Source organism: Barbus barbus, assembly GCF_936440315.1.
Source record: "Barbus barbus genome assembly, chromosome: 11".
Lineage (NCBI taxonomy): Eukaryota > Metazoa > Chordata > Actinopteri > Cypriniformes > Cyprinidae > Barbus > Barbus barbus.
Genome location: NC_136739.1, coordinates 1,019,722 through 1,034,767, shown reverse-complemented (window position 1 = coordinate 1,034,767; position 15,046 = coordinate 1,019,722). Strand labels below are relative to the sequence as shown.

The window sequence follows — 15,046 nt, the reverse complement described above, 5'->3', positions numbered from 1 at the left end:
GCTTTAAAACAGCAACTCATTTACCTTCATTACTTTCTAAATACAAACACACAAACAAACAATAGACACCATCACATCATTCGTAAGGTTGCACTGGTTATAATGGGACTTGTATTGATTTGAATGGAAACTGTAATGGGTCTCTGCTGGTCACTTGTGGCTTTCTATTGGTGGCTTGGTGAAACCAATAAATCCTAATGGAATACACTACAGAAAAACATTTTACTGGTTTTAATGGTTAAAAGCTGATGGTTTGTAATGGTAGGATGAAGTCAGCTTAAATCAGCCAAATAAGGTTCTAGCATCATATCTCTTTCAATTTTTACAGAAAATCCCAATAACTATCTTGTATTGTTGCTTCAACACTTGTCTTCTACACTATTTGTAGTGGAAACCATTAGGATTTTCAGTGATGGTTCTATTGTTTGTTTGTTTTTTCAGCAGGGATACTGTCTATGTGTGTTCTTTTGTTCTTCTCACGCAATTCTTTTCTTTAAGACATTAATTATTAAAGGATTGTGATTTGAGTGTTTGGATGAACTTAACATCTGTTTTTGACCTGTGATGTGCTTGGCTTAGGGTTGTCTGAGATCCGGGATTTGTTTTATTTAACTGGTTTGCACTCTATCTATTCTGCCATGTGCCTTATGCCACTTTCTCTATCTTTTTTTATTTTTATTTTTCTACAATGTTCTCAGATTGATAAGCTCTTTTTGCACTACAAATATATCTGCACAGTTTTGTTTTTATTTAACTGGTTTGCACTATCTGCCATGCGCCTTATGCCACTTTATCTATTTCTTTATTTTTTTTCTATAATGTCCTTACTTGTATAGCTATAGAGTTGTATGTACATATGTTTAAACCGTATTATCTGTATTTGAACGTGTTTAATGTTAACTATTTACACCAAGGGTCTGAGCCAGGGTAACGCAATTTCAATTCTCTGTATGTATATGTGCTATACATGTGGAAGAATTGACAATAAAGCAGACTTGACTTGACTTGACTGATAATATAGGGTTTTCCCAGCAGACTTCCAGAAGCTCCCTTTGGTTTGTCTCTTTTCAAATGGCAGTTTAGAGATGGGAGAGATGGTCCAGCTGAGCTCAATGGAGTGTTAATGGAGTGGCGTGGCTTTTGAGAACAGCTCTTATGCTAATGACAGAACCATTCCAACATTTCCAAATGAACAAAATGAAGCACCGAATGCTCTATTTTTACTGGCCTCTTACTGTGAGAGCAGACACTGAAAAATAACCATAAACCTTAAAGTCTGATGCAGGGTACTTCACACCTCATTGGACTCTTTAGAAATGGTAATTTTAGCCCACTGTGTTAAACATGAGTTAAGACATAACGATATAAACCTTGTGAATATCACTGTGGTTTATAGTTTCTTCAGGGCTTCTGGTACCTGATGATTATTCATCAAGCAATAGACCACATCTTGATGACTGAAATCTTTGCATTGCAAACAGAGGCCAAAAGTGCATGTCTTCATGCAGTATCAACAGAAATATCAATTCTTAAGAAAGTAAGAATTTACTAAATCAAAAGATAAAATTAAGAATATTTGTAATTTTTCTTCTTTTCTTGCATTTTTTTGCATATAAAAAGTACAGCTTTTAAGAATTTTGCATTTTAACATTTTTTAATTAATTCAAATTATATATATATATTTAAAAGGTAAATTACTGATTCTTCATTGCAATTTTTGTTATATTGATTTTAATTTATGCTGTTTTAAATTTAAGTTAGAGTATTTTTTTATTTAGAATTTAAGAAATTACTGTATTGCACTGATGAGAATCATTAGGGAAATATTGTATATAATAAAACTAAAACTTCAAGTGATTTTGATTGATTTTCTTGATAGGTTTTGTCAAGACTTATTCAAATGTTTCTAAAATGGTTTTTCTCTTATACAGTATAAGACATTACATTTGTATTCTGTAGATTTGATCATTATTACCTTATTAACTTCTTTTGCTCGTTATCTGCTACAACAACAGAAGTCCCGAAGGACGGCCAATTCTGTCCCTTTGTAGGTTGATGGGTGTCTTGTATCAGCAGTTGCTTAAAATGCTAAAGAACACAGATGTTCTTAAAATTACAGACCCTCTCCTCAGCCATTCTGTTCAGCGGGAGATCAGGTGGAGCTTTTGTTTTGGTAACTTGACAGACCTTCACTCCACTTCAGCTCTACCCCACCCCCCACTGAGAGATTGGTGTGTGTGTGTGAGAGAGTGTGTGTATGTGTGTGAGAGAGAGAGAGTGTGTGTATGTGTGTGAGAGAGAGAGAGAGAGAGTGTGTGTATGGGCACTGGAGAGAAGAAAGATGACACCGTCAGACCTCATTAAAATTGGTGATTTTTAGGTTTTATTATGAAATGGAAGTAAAAATGCAACAATTGTGACATGATTAAATTACAACCTTTTTAAACATTGTTTTTTTTTTACAGTGTGAGCTACCATTTCAATAAATATCAAAAAGCTTAAGGGGGAATAAGAAAAGCTAAGTGCACACACACACACACACACACACAGGCAAACAATGAACTATGTACAAATAATTTACACTACACGTTTGGAATCAGACAAAAGACTATGCAACAGTTTGCTAACATTTCCTGATAAGAAATTCTGCAAGTACAGACTTCGTCAAGGCTCTGCCTTTAGGTCCTGCAATAAAAGTACAAAAAAAAAAAAAAAGAAAAAAAAAAGTAATTTAAGTAGTTGAATAAAAAGTGTTACAAAATAACAATTATTAACACAAGTTTACAATATACAAAAAGTGTAGTAAAGTCCTTTTAAAAAAAATAATAATAATAATAAAATGAAAGCTTAGTCATCCACGCAGGAAAGTTTTATGTACAAAGTGTCCATTAACTGGACAGGACACTCGATGACTCCGACTCAGTAGATACTGATGATATAGGACCTCTTTTCTTGGTCAGCATCTTGAGACTTGATCTACTGCTGATGCTCAGAGCGTTACGGGCGGATTTACTGAATTTGACTCCCAGGAAAGCATAAAGGATGGGGTTGAGACAGCAGTGGAAATATGCAAGCGCCTCAGTAAAGAAGATCCATTTCTCCAGACCCTGCTCCAGGAAACAGCTGTGAGAGATTACATTCAACGTCACCAGAGCGTCCACAAGGATCCCGGCGCAGTACGGCAACCAGCAGATGAAGAAGCAGAGGATGAGGATGACTGTTGTCTTCAGCGCCTTCCTCTTCAGGACCTGACCTTTGGAGTTCTTGGACAGCTTTGAGATGATGATACAGTAACAGGTCAGAATGATCAGACCAGGCAGCAAAAATCCAATGATGATGTGCTGGAAACGGAAAGCGACCTTCCACACCATGTTGGCTTGCTGTGGGTAGTTGAGCTCGCAGATCGTATTCTCGCCCGTGTTGTGGACTTTGGCGAACACCAGATCGGGAATGGTGAGCAGGGTCGCCGGAAGCCAAACTCCGAGGTAGATCACCTTTTCTGCGAGCAACCTCCTAAATTTCTGGCTGTTTGTGGCACGGACCACCGCCAGGTACCTGTCCAGACTGATGAAGGCTAGAATCAGCACGCTGCTGTACAGATTCAGAGTGTAGATCATATTGACAGTGACACACAGAAATCCCCCAAAAACCCATCCGCTTGCCGCATCCACAGCCCAAAAGGGTAACGTGAAAACAAACAGGAGGTCGGCGATGGAGAGATGCAACCTGTATTTATCGGTCATGTTCTTTGACTTCTTTTGGAAGCCCATCACAAGCACCACAAATCCATTGCCAATGATTCCCAGGACAAATATAATCCCATATACAATAGGGAGAAAGATCTTCGGGAAGTCATTGCTGACCGTTAGGTCACAGAGATCATCAAAGTCAAAGTCTCCAGATCCAGAGTCTGAGCTGTTGTCTAAAATGATGTGCTGCAGAAAATAACAATATTTTGATTAATTTCACATAATAGGCCTACATTAAAAATCACAAAAGTTACATCAAACATTGTAAATTACAACTACATTTAAAATCATTAAAACAGATTTTATTTTTAAAAACTTTTAAACCTAAATGGTAAAACGTGACACCCAAAGAGCAGGTTGCAAGACATAATAAACATAAACAACAGACTAAGCTTTATTAATAAGTATTTAATCAAACTTCAGACTACAGAGCGATTTAGATTTGTCCTAAACCAACTTACATCGTAATATTCCATGTTGTTCAAACAGATGAACGTATAAACCGCGCAAAAAGTCTCCACACACTTCAGTCAAACAGAGCTCCTCCAGCAGCTTTTAAAATAGTCCACCGAGGAGCCGGACACGCCCCTTTTATTCAACGGGGCGTGGCCACGAGGTAGGCGGAGCTCAGCAGGCAGCGCTCTCGTGCGCTGTATTATGAATGCACTGCCTCCAATGGTTATTGACATAACCTTTATATTTGTGTTTCACTCGTGCCTGGCACAAAAATAGTTTGTACAGAGACTTTTTTTTTGCTGCTATCAATGGCACTGCTTGTATTACAAATAGATAGATAGATAGATAGATAGATAGATAGATAGATAGATAGATAGATAGATAGATAGATAGATAGATAGATAGATAGATAGATAGATAGATAGATAGATAGGCCTATCACAAATATACCACAAATATTGCAATGACTAAGAAAGTTTATTTTTATTCATTTTAAAACTTATTTTATATTATAATTTAAATGAAATGTAATAGCCTATTTGATGTCTCTTTATTCACTTGCTAAGCAGCTACAAGAGGGATAATGAGCAGTCAGCAGGTCGTTATCGCACATTAATTCCCTTAAGGACAATACCAGACACTGTTTTGTGTTGAGGTCCTCATCATCTGTCAGGGTTTATTTTGTGTTAAAGGAACAGTTCACCCAAAAAATAAAAATGTGCTTACGAAACAAAACAAAACTCACGCTCAGGTCAAGATGCAGATGAGTTTGTTTCTTAATCAAAACAGATTTGGAGAAATATGTCGCTTGCTCAGCAATGGATCCTCAGCAGTGAATGGGTGCCGTCAGAATGAGAGTCCAAACATCACAATAATCAACAAATAATCCACACAACTGTTAACAATTTATAAAGTAAAAAGCTGTGTGCCTTTAAGAAACAAATCCATCATTAAGGCATTTTAAATTCAAACCATCACAAAAATACAGTCCATAATCTATTATAATGTTTCCTTCAGTGACAAATTCCATCCCCTGTTATCCTCTTACATCAAAATATTTGTTTAGAACTGTTTTGGATTGCAATATAAGGCTTAATTTCTCCAAATTTGTTTCTGATGAAGAAACAAGCTCATATACATCTTGGATGGCCTGAGAGTGAATACCTTTTCAGCAATTTTTCATTGAACTATATTCGTTTAAAGTCCAGCTTATCCCTTGCATATTGATTTAATCAGATCAACTGAACTTTCCCACCACCTATAATGTCCTCCCAGACACCCCAGCAGTTTTGTTTATGATCAGATGGTGTTTCTTGGGTGAAGAACAGTGTGAAGGCCGTTGCTCGTGGTGGTGGCGTTAGGCTTTGTAGTGTGATTTACTAGACGACAGGTCTCCTCTGGTCCTCTTTGCAATTTGTTTCGTGCAGAACTCTGATTGTTGAAGGAACCGTGAGTGATGAAAGAAGAAGGTCACGCAGTCACTTCCATCATATGCCTAGACTAACACTTCATGACAGATCCAAACTCTCTGTGACTCTACTAAATCTCAGCTATGACAGAATCGCATTTCTTTGAAACATGAGACACTTATTGAAGTGATTTATTCATTTAATTTTTGAGCAACATCCAGTCAACTTAGGTTTGTTGTTATGTCTGTCCTCTCATTAGGTCGATCCCTGATGGTGCTCTTAGCATTAGAGCCCTGTGGACCACACAGATGGAATTCCTCCATCTATTGTGTTACTGTGAAACATCAACAGCATGGGCCTCTGGTGAGTAACGGATACGGAATGAAGGTGACTCAGGAAAAATATAAGTATATGTAAAAGTGTTCACTGACAGATGGAGACATGAGAGAACTTTCATGCACTTTTTCTTAAGGATCATGTAACTGTGTCCAATAACAATAAACACTTGATCCTTACAGTTCAGACACTTACTTATAATATAAATCACTCAGCAAATGAATTCTGTACCTATTATTCTTTCTGTATTTTATTGCATAATAGACCAGAAAGGCAAAGCTTATAGTCGCAACTGCACATTACATAATGCTTATTAACTAGGAAAATTATGGAAATGTTATGACATTAAATATTTAAGCTTCTCCACTATTTCTAGGTCAATAATCTAATAAATTTGCAACATTCAACGCTATAATTTTTTATTAAAACTGCATTATATGAGAAAAATGCAAACTGTAAGCATTTCCACAAGTGGATTCAGACTCATACTCCACCGTCGAAAGTTAAAACAGGTTTTGACAGGTCGTTCCAGGCTGAATTATTAACTTGGCAGTGTCTCCATGTTTTGTTTTCTTTCAATTATATGAGTGAGGGTCAGGTCAGGAGGATGTGTTTCGCTAACCAGAGCTAGAATCCCCCCTGTGAAATATAAGATACCCTGTCCTGAGAGCACTAAACACAATCTGTCTGTATATATGCCGCATGAATACAAAGGATCCGTGTGTTGTTTAGAATTCAAATAAAAAGTGTGAAGAGCGGCAAGGGAGCTAAGGAGCAGGGAATGAGCATGGAAATAAGGTAAAAGAATGCAACAGAGATAAAGAACAAAATCTGTAAAGCCTCCAGAGAGTAAACAATGCTTGTTTTGCAGCCACAGCTCATTCATGGCCGTCAGCAAGCTTTAAGATGCTTTTTGGAAAATATGCAATGATACATAATTACTCATAAAATTCAGAGCTAGGGGGTTTCCAGCTATTACGACCTAGCTGTTTGTGTGCTTTGATCTGACATTAAAAACCCCAAGCAGGCTGAATTGTTTTTTCATCCTGATTTGATGATTCATTTGCATGACAGAAAAAAACAAAACAGATGATCCTCTTTAGTTATTTCAAGGGAAAATACTAACTGTGTTTTAATTAACTAGTTTTATGTGCAAAATAGAATCTAAACATCTCTAAAAGCTCATTTTAAGATCAAGGGTTATTAGGTTTTATCTGCTCTTAGTTGGCACATCATTTAGATCATGATCGCTGAAGGGCTTTTTTATGAGCTGGAAAACATACATATTTTACTTATGGTTCTGCTTTGGGATATTTGTTAATGTGCATGTTGGATGGTCTGCTAATTAATTCCAGCATCGTTGTGGTTGTGTTCTGCATATTTTCACCCACCTCCCCTCATAAAGAGCGAATGAAATATAACCAGGGCAATGACATGATAAGATTTGCCCTTTCATGTTCTAGCATATTTAGAATATTTTTAATATTTCGTGACTAAATGATAGTGTTACTCACATATTATAAAGCATACCTTCTCAGTTTAGGCATGTGTCAGTCTGTTAATGTTTAAATTCAATCTTATGACTGAACAATGGAAATGTTTAAGGACAAAGGTTCGCCTTATCTACGAAAGGCACCTTTTTATGCTTCCTACTTGGGTGTGGGGCAGACTTATTGACTTTCTGAACGCTCTTCCTCTTATAGCATTAGGTCTTGGCTTTGAGCTTTGAAATTAGAGGAGAGGGCCATTCATTCAATGGAGAATTTGTTGGACAGGCTTGAGATGTGCCTTCATCAAGTTTGGAGTTGATTTCATAAGCTATCAGATAAACACAGTTTGTAATAAAAAATGTTGACACTCATGTTGTTTGCACGTGTGCTATACTGAAACTACGTAAAACAGGCAGTCACATGTTGTACCATGAGCTTCGTGTGGGTGCCCGCGGTGTTGACTTACAACAGGAAGCACTACAGTTTGCATATAAAAAAAAAAAAGAATCACAGACACATTTTCTTTGCCCACACGTCCTGACACGACTTCACTTTGAAAATGAAAGGGTAATGAAAAAGGAAAAAATAAGTTGGGTAAAATGAAATTTAAAATGGTGACACTTCCCCTGGGGTGTTGCTTGAAATTTATATTCATTATTGGCTCATAGCCCAAACAAACCACAACAGCGTCTCACAAGCCTTTCTTGGATGAGATGAAGTCTGAAGGGAAGGGTGTTTGCTGTTTCTCCATAAGTTCCTACCTTCCTTCACTAACGACTAAATTGTGGTTTAGTGTGCAATAATGAAAGTGACCAATTAGTATGTCACATCAGATTACAAAACAGCCAAATCCTCTTTCCTAGGTTGGGCATGATAGCAAAATATAGTGGTATCGCTGCTATTTAGCTGTTATGCTGGGTAAATGTCCATTAAATGGTTAACTTTACAGGCAATTGTTTGGTAAATAGACCTCATAGGCGCAGCTTCCCTCTGTCTGTTATTCTATCAGAGGAAAATTATCTAAAAAGTCACTCCATAACAATTGCATCCTACATTTTTGACCGACTTACCAGCTGTTTTATTTACAGAGCTACCTGCGTCTGGCCTTCCAATAGAGCCCATTGTGTGCATTCATCAGGAAAAGCACTATGACTATCTGTGACAGAAGGGTTGAGGGGCAGCCACTCCTTTTGCTCCCTTTCAAGTGTCCCGAGCTCTAAATCCGCACATATGGCCAGAGTGGCTTAAGTAGAGGAGAAAGGACACATCAAACACATGGCCTGCTCAATTCTGCTTCACTTGACTCAGATAAGAGGGACGGTGCACCAGATGACAGCTCATAAGACCTCATGAGTAGGTGAACGGAAGAGTTATAAGCCTAATGAGCGTTCAGTGCGCCCACAATGCAATTCAGAGTTCTTTATTATTTATTAGGAGACTGATATATGCCCTGTCCCCTGTCAAGTTAGATTTGAGGTAAAGTCAGTCAAGACATAGTGCAAAAACATCAGTGCTGATACATAAGAAAACAAACAATCAAAAAAGTCCCTTCATTTCCTCTTACTTATGTAAGATACTGATATTCTGATTTCCATAGGAAGCCAGGAGGAAGTGTAGAGTTGACTCATCCACATAAGGGCACTTAAGGCACTAATTATTAATCACTTTTACTAAAATACTAAATATTAAGCATACTGAATATTTGAAACTGCATTTCTTAAATTCTTTTTATATTGTTAGTTTTGAGTCAAAATAGTCCTAAAATACTAAATATTAAATATACTTCATATTCCAAATACATTTTGTGATGTTCATTTTTTGAGGCAAAAAAGTCCTAAATACTAAATGTCCTCAATACATCTTTTAAAACATTTTTAGTTATTATAAAATAATATTTTTTGAGTGAAAATAGTTCTAAAATAGTAAACATATTGACTATTATAAATATTGCAACTGTTCTGTTGTTTTTAATATTTTTAATATTTTAAATAAAAGTTCTGAATATTATAGAGCTTCTTTAATATCAGATGATCACATTTCTCACAACTTAAATGTTATTTTCTGTGCTTTACATCTTTAGACAGATACATATTTTTAGATAGCGAGAGAAATGGGCATGCAGGCCAGACTCGAACCCACATCACCATCATGATCACCAGAACATCAGGAATATTAGTGCTGCTTCGGAGCTCTGACATGCAGATATTTCTTAAACACCAGACTGAAACAAAGCACTCATAACCAGCACAGTCATATAACGGCACTTTGTCTTCACCAAGATCTGGTTTCTTGCCTGAAAGCAAGCCTGAAAGACGAGACCGGAGCGATGGCCTGCAGCAAGCTGAAAACAAAGGTTATTTTTCTGTGCTTCATGTCTGGAGGTGAAAGAGAGAGAAAGATGAAAAACAAGCACCTGTTAACATGACTTGTTTTTGTTCCTCCATCTCATAGGCTGTAAGCTATAATAATGGGCCACACGGTGAAAGTCTTGGCATAATTATATGCTTCTCAACTGTCTGAACTTCAATTTCTGACGCCTGACTGCTGTGCCATGCCAAGTACTCACAGATACTTATATTTAAGTATATATTTTTGCAAAGTTTAATTTACTTTTCATTGGGGCACACTCACCAGTTTTGCTTATTGCTGAATTTTATATGCAATGCAAACTATATAAATGACTCAATATTTCCCACAGGGTTCATTCAATGTTTGTCATATCATGTTATTTGTATGTTTAAAGTATATCAAAGTCTGAAACTGAAAGGAGATTCCCATGAGGCTTTGGGTTTTAAGGAAAGCAAACAGAGGACTCCCTTTCTCCCGGTTAAAGTTCCCGCCTCCCGGCTTTTTCCGTGGACAGACAGGGAATATAACTCCCAGCATTAAGGGCTTTGTATGTAACGGCTTCTTAGTTTATTTTGTATTACATTTCACACCACAATTTATCTTTTTTCCTTGTTAATTCTGAGATGTCTTCACTGATAAAGCCTGTTGTCGACAGTTTCCAGACCGTGAAACTGAGAGGATTGCTGTGAAGTGGCCAAACATATAATCCTGATAGATGCATTGTGTGTTTACTTCACATTTAACTCAAACCCCTCGAAGACAGTCATAACAAATGGGGGGTCTTGAAAACATTACACATTTTAATTATAAATTTGAACTGTTTTCAGTAAGCACAAAAGTTCAATTACAAGTTAGCCAGCTTGCCACATTTGGCTGAAATCACATATTGAACAACATGTTCACATTTTGACCATTTGGGTTGCGTGAGAAACCTCACCTACTTATTTCTTGCTATGAGTGTACTCTTTAGACAGATATGGGGTGCTGTATATTTCTCATATGTCACATTCTTGTGTTCTGACTCACTCAATGTGTTTTTAACTGTGCTTGAATTGCATACAACTGTAAGCCCCTATTGTTCACAGCCAAAGTCACTTCACAAGACGCAGACGACTTGACAAGGGAAATCTTGTTCAGACCTCTTACTTAGAGCCCAGGAAAGTGCTTCACTCCCACTTCAAATCAAATCCATGTCTGATCAATCATGGGCCCTGAGCCTTCAGGGTGGCAGTGGGGATCAATCTGCCATTTTTCAGGGGGTCCACTGACTGCTTATATCTAGGGCTACGGCTGAGGCCCGTCTAATTGAATTAGCAGGGCCACGTCCCCGGGGTGGCTTCCATCTGGTTTTATATGAAACTGACAAGAAGAAGTGACTTGAAGATACATCAACAGATGCAGCTGGTAGTCCAGCAGGGAACTAAACTCTATAGAGGATGCAGAATGAGATATTATTTTGCTTCATTTCCTTGGCATGGTTTCATTATGTGTTTTGAATTACGTCACGGGAAAATACACAAGTGTTAGAAAAACCTACAGAAATGACACGTCTAATTGTACATTCTGACTGTTGTTTCCTAACAGATGTTCTGTTATTGAGACCTAAAAGCATTTCTTGCGCTATTGTTTTGGCATTGATGGCTGATGTTAATTAAATCAATGTTATCATTCCAGGTGATGACAACACCTGTTCATTACTCAGACTGAATCACCTATTATTGTCCTAAGTGTCAGACACCAGAAATGATTGCTCAACCAACTTCAGAGTGCTTTGTCTTTGCCCTCAGACACCCATATCCCATTTCCTTGCTTTTCCTTTGCAGAACATGGATTATAGTTAGTGTTCCTAATGCCAAATCACTTATTTGACATTTATCAGAGAAGCCCAAAACACTGAACCATAAAATAATTCAAAATAGGTCTGTTATTCAAATCAGACTTTTAATGTGCCTGTGCCTTTGTTATAGCAAACAGCTTTATGATATGCAGCAGGAGAGTAGCATTGTGTCTCACCTTGTCAACCAGTCTGCTAATAGTTGCTAATACTTAGGGTTTGTTCTCAATGTGGTGTTAATTTAAAGGCATTCACACAAAAATGTTATTTATGTCATAAGTTGTTTCAAACATAATTTCTGTCTAGTTGTTCCAAACCTGTATGAGTTTCTTTCTTTTGTTGAAGATAATAGAAGATATTTTGAAGAATGTTGGTATCCAAACAGTTGACGGTAGCCATTGACTTCCAAAGTATTTTCTCCATTCTGTGGAATTCAATGGCTATCAACTGCTCAGTTCAAAATATCTTCTATTGTGCTCAACAGTAGGACGAAACTCATACATGATGAAGAATTTTCATTTTGAGTGAACTATCCCCTAAAAATATCTTTAATTAAAACAATTATTGCAGAACACAAGAATTAAACAATAGGATGAAGTCAGCTAAAATGGGCCACGTTTTGGTAAATGACTTATAAAGCATCAAAGAAGCTATGCATGAGATCTAATGATATTCTCATAAATTATCATGGGTCTCTTAAATATATTTATGTTTAAATGTGAAAAAGTCTAAAAGTTTTAAAATTATGAGAGTTAGAGTATTAGCAGGTACCTTCTAGAGCCACGGTACAACATTCAGGTAAAATGGGCCAATATTAAACAAGAACAACACTGGTAATTTCATCTTAAATCATTTTATTTTTTACAGTTATTTGACACTATTGTCTTTAGTGTGCCATAGCAACACCATGAATGTATTTCATTAAATAGAAAGTTAAATTAATATTTAATTAAACAATGCAATTAAAAATGAACTGATCGTGTTTCTGTGCATAGGTGTCTTTTGTGTGCATGTATGCTTGTATTTTTTCTTTTTTAAAGACTTAAGATTTTGTATGGATACATATCTACAGTAGGCCTATAAACCTATTTTCACCCTCAATTTCTAAAAGTGTGTGTGTGTGTATGCAGCCCATTTTACTGACATCTTCCTTTCTTTCCCTTTCTCTTCTCTCTTCTTGTCTCTCTGTTTCCTTTCTTAGCTTGTCCTCCTGCCATACAGTCTGCAATGCATAAAAAAAAAAAAAAAAGATTTTGTATGCATACCTATCTTAAACCTATTTTCACCCTCAATTTCTGTCTAAAAATGTGTGTGTGTGTGTTTATGCAGCCCATTTTAGCTGAAAATCGTAGCCCATTTTAGCTTAATCAGCTAAAATTTCTACCTAAAATGACTTTTTTCACAAAAATCACCCCTGCTGTTCATCCTCTGTATGGACACGGTGACGGCCAAAGACCAAAGACCACATCCCTGGACGCTTCTTTAAGCTGACGAAGTCTCCCTCACGGACCCAATGCGCACAGACCTGGAGGAGCAAGTACAACAACGGTATGGCCGGCTCAATGAAAACGGCTCAAAATCAACATCGTAAAATCAAAACAGAGTACCTCGAATGCAGCCCCCAAACCAATGGCACCATCCGCATTGATGGCTAGGAGTTGAAGAAGACAGCCCAATTCAAATACCTCGGGTCCCTGGTCACGTCAGACGGCAACACCATCTTCGACTCACGAGCAAGAATCAATGCGGCATGGCTCAAGTGGAGACAGGTCACCGGAGTCCTGTGTGATAAGAAAATGCCAGAATATCTCAAGGCAAAGGTCTACAAGACCGTAGCTCGCCCAATCGCCCTCTGTGGCACTGAATGTTGGCCCCAGACCAAGAAACATGAGTTGACCCTCCACACAATGGAAATGAAGATGCTCCGGTGGATGCTTGGGCTGATCCTCCACGACCACATAAGGAATGAGGACGTCAGGCGACGACTCAGAGTAACCACAATAACGGAGATAACTCGTGCACTTACAAGTATACAAGTATTTGTATACTTACCACATAGAGTACACTTAAAAATATAAACTTGAAGTATACTACTTTTTGGTAAAGGAATGTTAATTGTTTTTTAATAATAATTGTTGATCTATTATAATAATAATTCTAATAATAATACTAATAAATTACAACAGTAGAGAGCAATAACTGACATACAATCCCAAATATTTTAGCCAGTTTATAAATACAGCCTTTTACCCGCATAAGACTATAAAACCGTTTCTGACTTCTTTATTCAATGACAAGAACACTCCAGAAAGCAGGTGTTCTAATATCACTTACATTAAGAAGTATTTGAGCATAAATGCCTGAACACCTTCCAGCAGAGTTGTTTTTACCAGTGCCATTTAGTCTGAAAAAAACACGCAATAAAAATGAAGCCGTCTGCTGATGTCTGCGGGGTAATTAGCTCTCCCTTTCACTGCCTACCAAACTTCTGCCATTCAACATGTTACTTCAAACACAGTGTGGCTGAACTCTTGGTGAACCTGGCCTGTGTTCTGCTGATGGCTGCTGCTTCTCATGTTGTTCAAACCTCAGAGAAACTTCCCCTGTCTAGTTACCCCCCTCCCCAAACCTAATCTAACACTACAGCCTGTTTATGCATGATAAAACTGCCTGTCTGACATGAAATCAATAGCCAAGGACATCGATGAGTCACTGTCACACTACTCATCTGCACATTTCCCTCTTTTGCCCGCTGATTGCGTGAGAGCAACTGTTAAAAACAAGAAGTTGTGAGTTGTTTGTTTCTCTTTCTCAACATGCAATGAGGTCACTGTCAAGCTAGAATTCACACTGGTCCGCTTTCCACTGGAGAAAGATCTTGTTTTGGTGCGTTCTTGCTCTGTGGTCTGTCATGCGGACAGGGTTCATGTGAATTCACCTCGGTGTCACCTGTAATGAGAGAGGGGCTTATTCAAGATCAAGAAAGCCACTTTAAAGCATTACCTCATGCTCTATGACATTTTAACCAACCAAAGAAATCTAAAGTGGCCGCAGAGACTCGTCAGGCTCTATATTGATCGTGATAAACTCCTATTCATTCCTAAACAGACATGAATACATATTTAACACCTGTACACTTATGGGTGCCAGCGTTTTACATTTTTTTATTTTTGAGGTGGAAGTTCCAGTTCACTTTAGAACATTTTTCTACAGTTAAAAGATATAATATATAAGAAATAATGTTTTTTTTGGACATTGCATTCAAAATCCACTTGTCTCAAAAATCTAAGGAGGCATGCTTGTCTTCCTGACATCTATTAGAGGGGCAGATGGCCTCTTGTCTTGTATTGTTGGGGGTTTGGAGGACAGGAGGTGTGAAGTGTGGCCTGCTCAGAGTGAATAGCTACAGCTCAGGCTTGAAGG

The 15,046-nt window shown here is 37.5% G+C and overlaps 1 protein-coding gene across 1 annotated transcript; it reads right to left on the bottom strand.

Moving 5' to 3' along the window:
• Window positions 1-2,362: 2,362 nt before the first annotated feature.
• On the bottom strand, window positions 2,363-4,293 carry LOC306877317 (C-X-C chemokine receptor type 4-B-like). Its single transcript, XM_079429019.1, has 2 exons — window positions 4,211-4,293; window positions 2,363-3,935 (listed from the first exon to the last, which is right to left on the bottom strand). Exons 1-2 carry the CDS (start codon window positions 4,223-4,225, stop codon window positions 2,889-2,891), a joined length of 1,062 nt encoding a protein of 353 aa, XP_079285145.1. The 5' UTR covers window positions 4,226-4,293; the 3' UTR covers window positions 2,363-2,888.
• Between the last annotated feature and the right edge of the window lie 10,753 nt (window positions 4,294-15,046).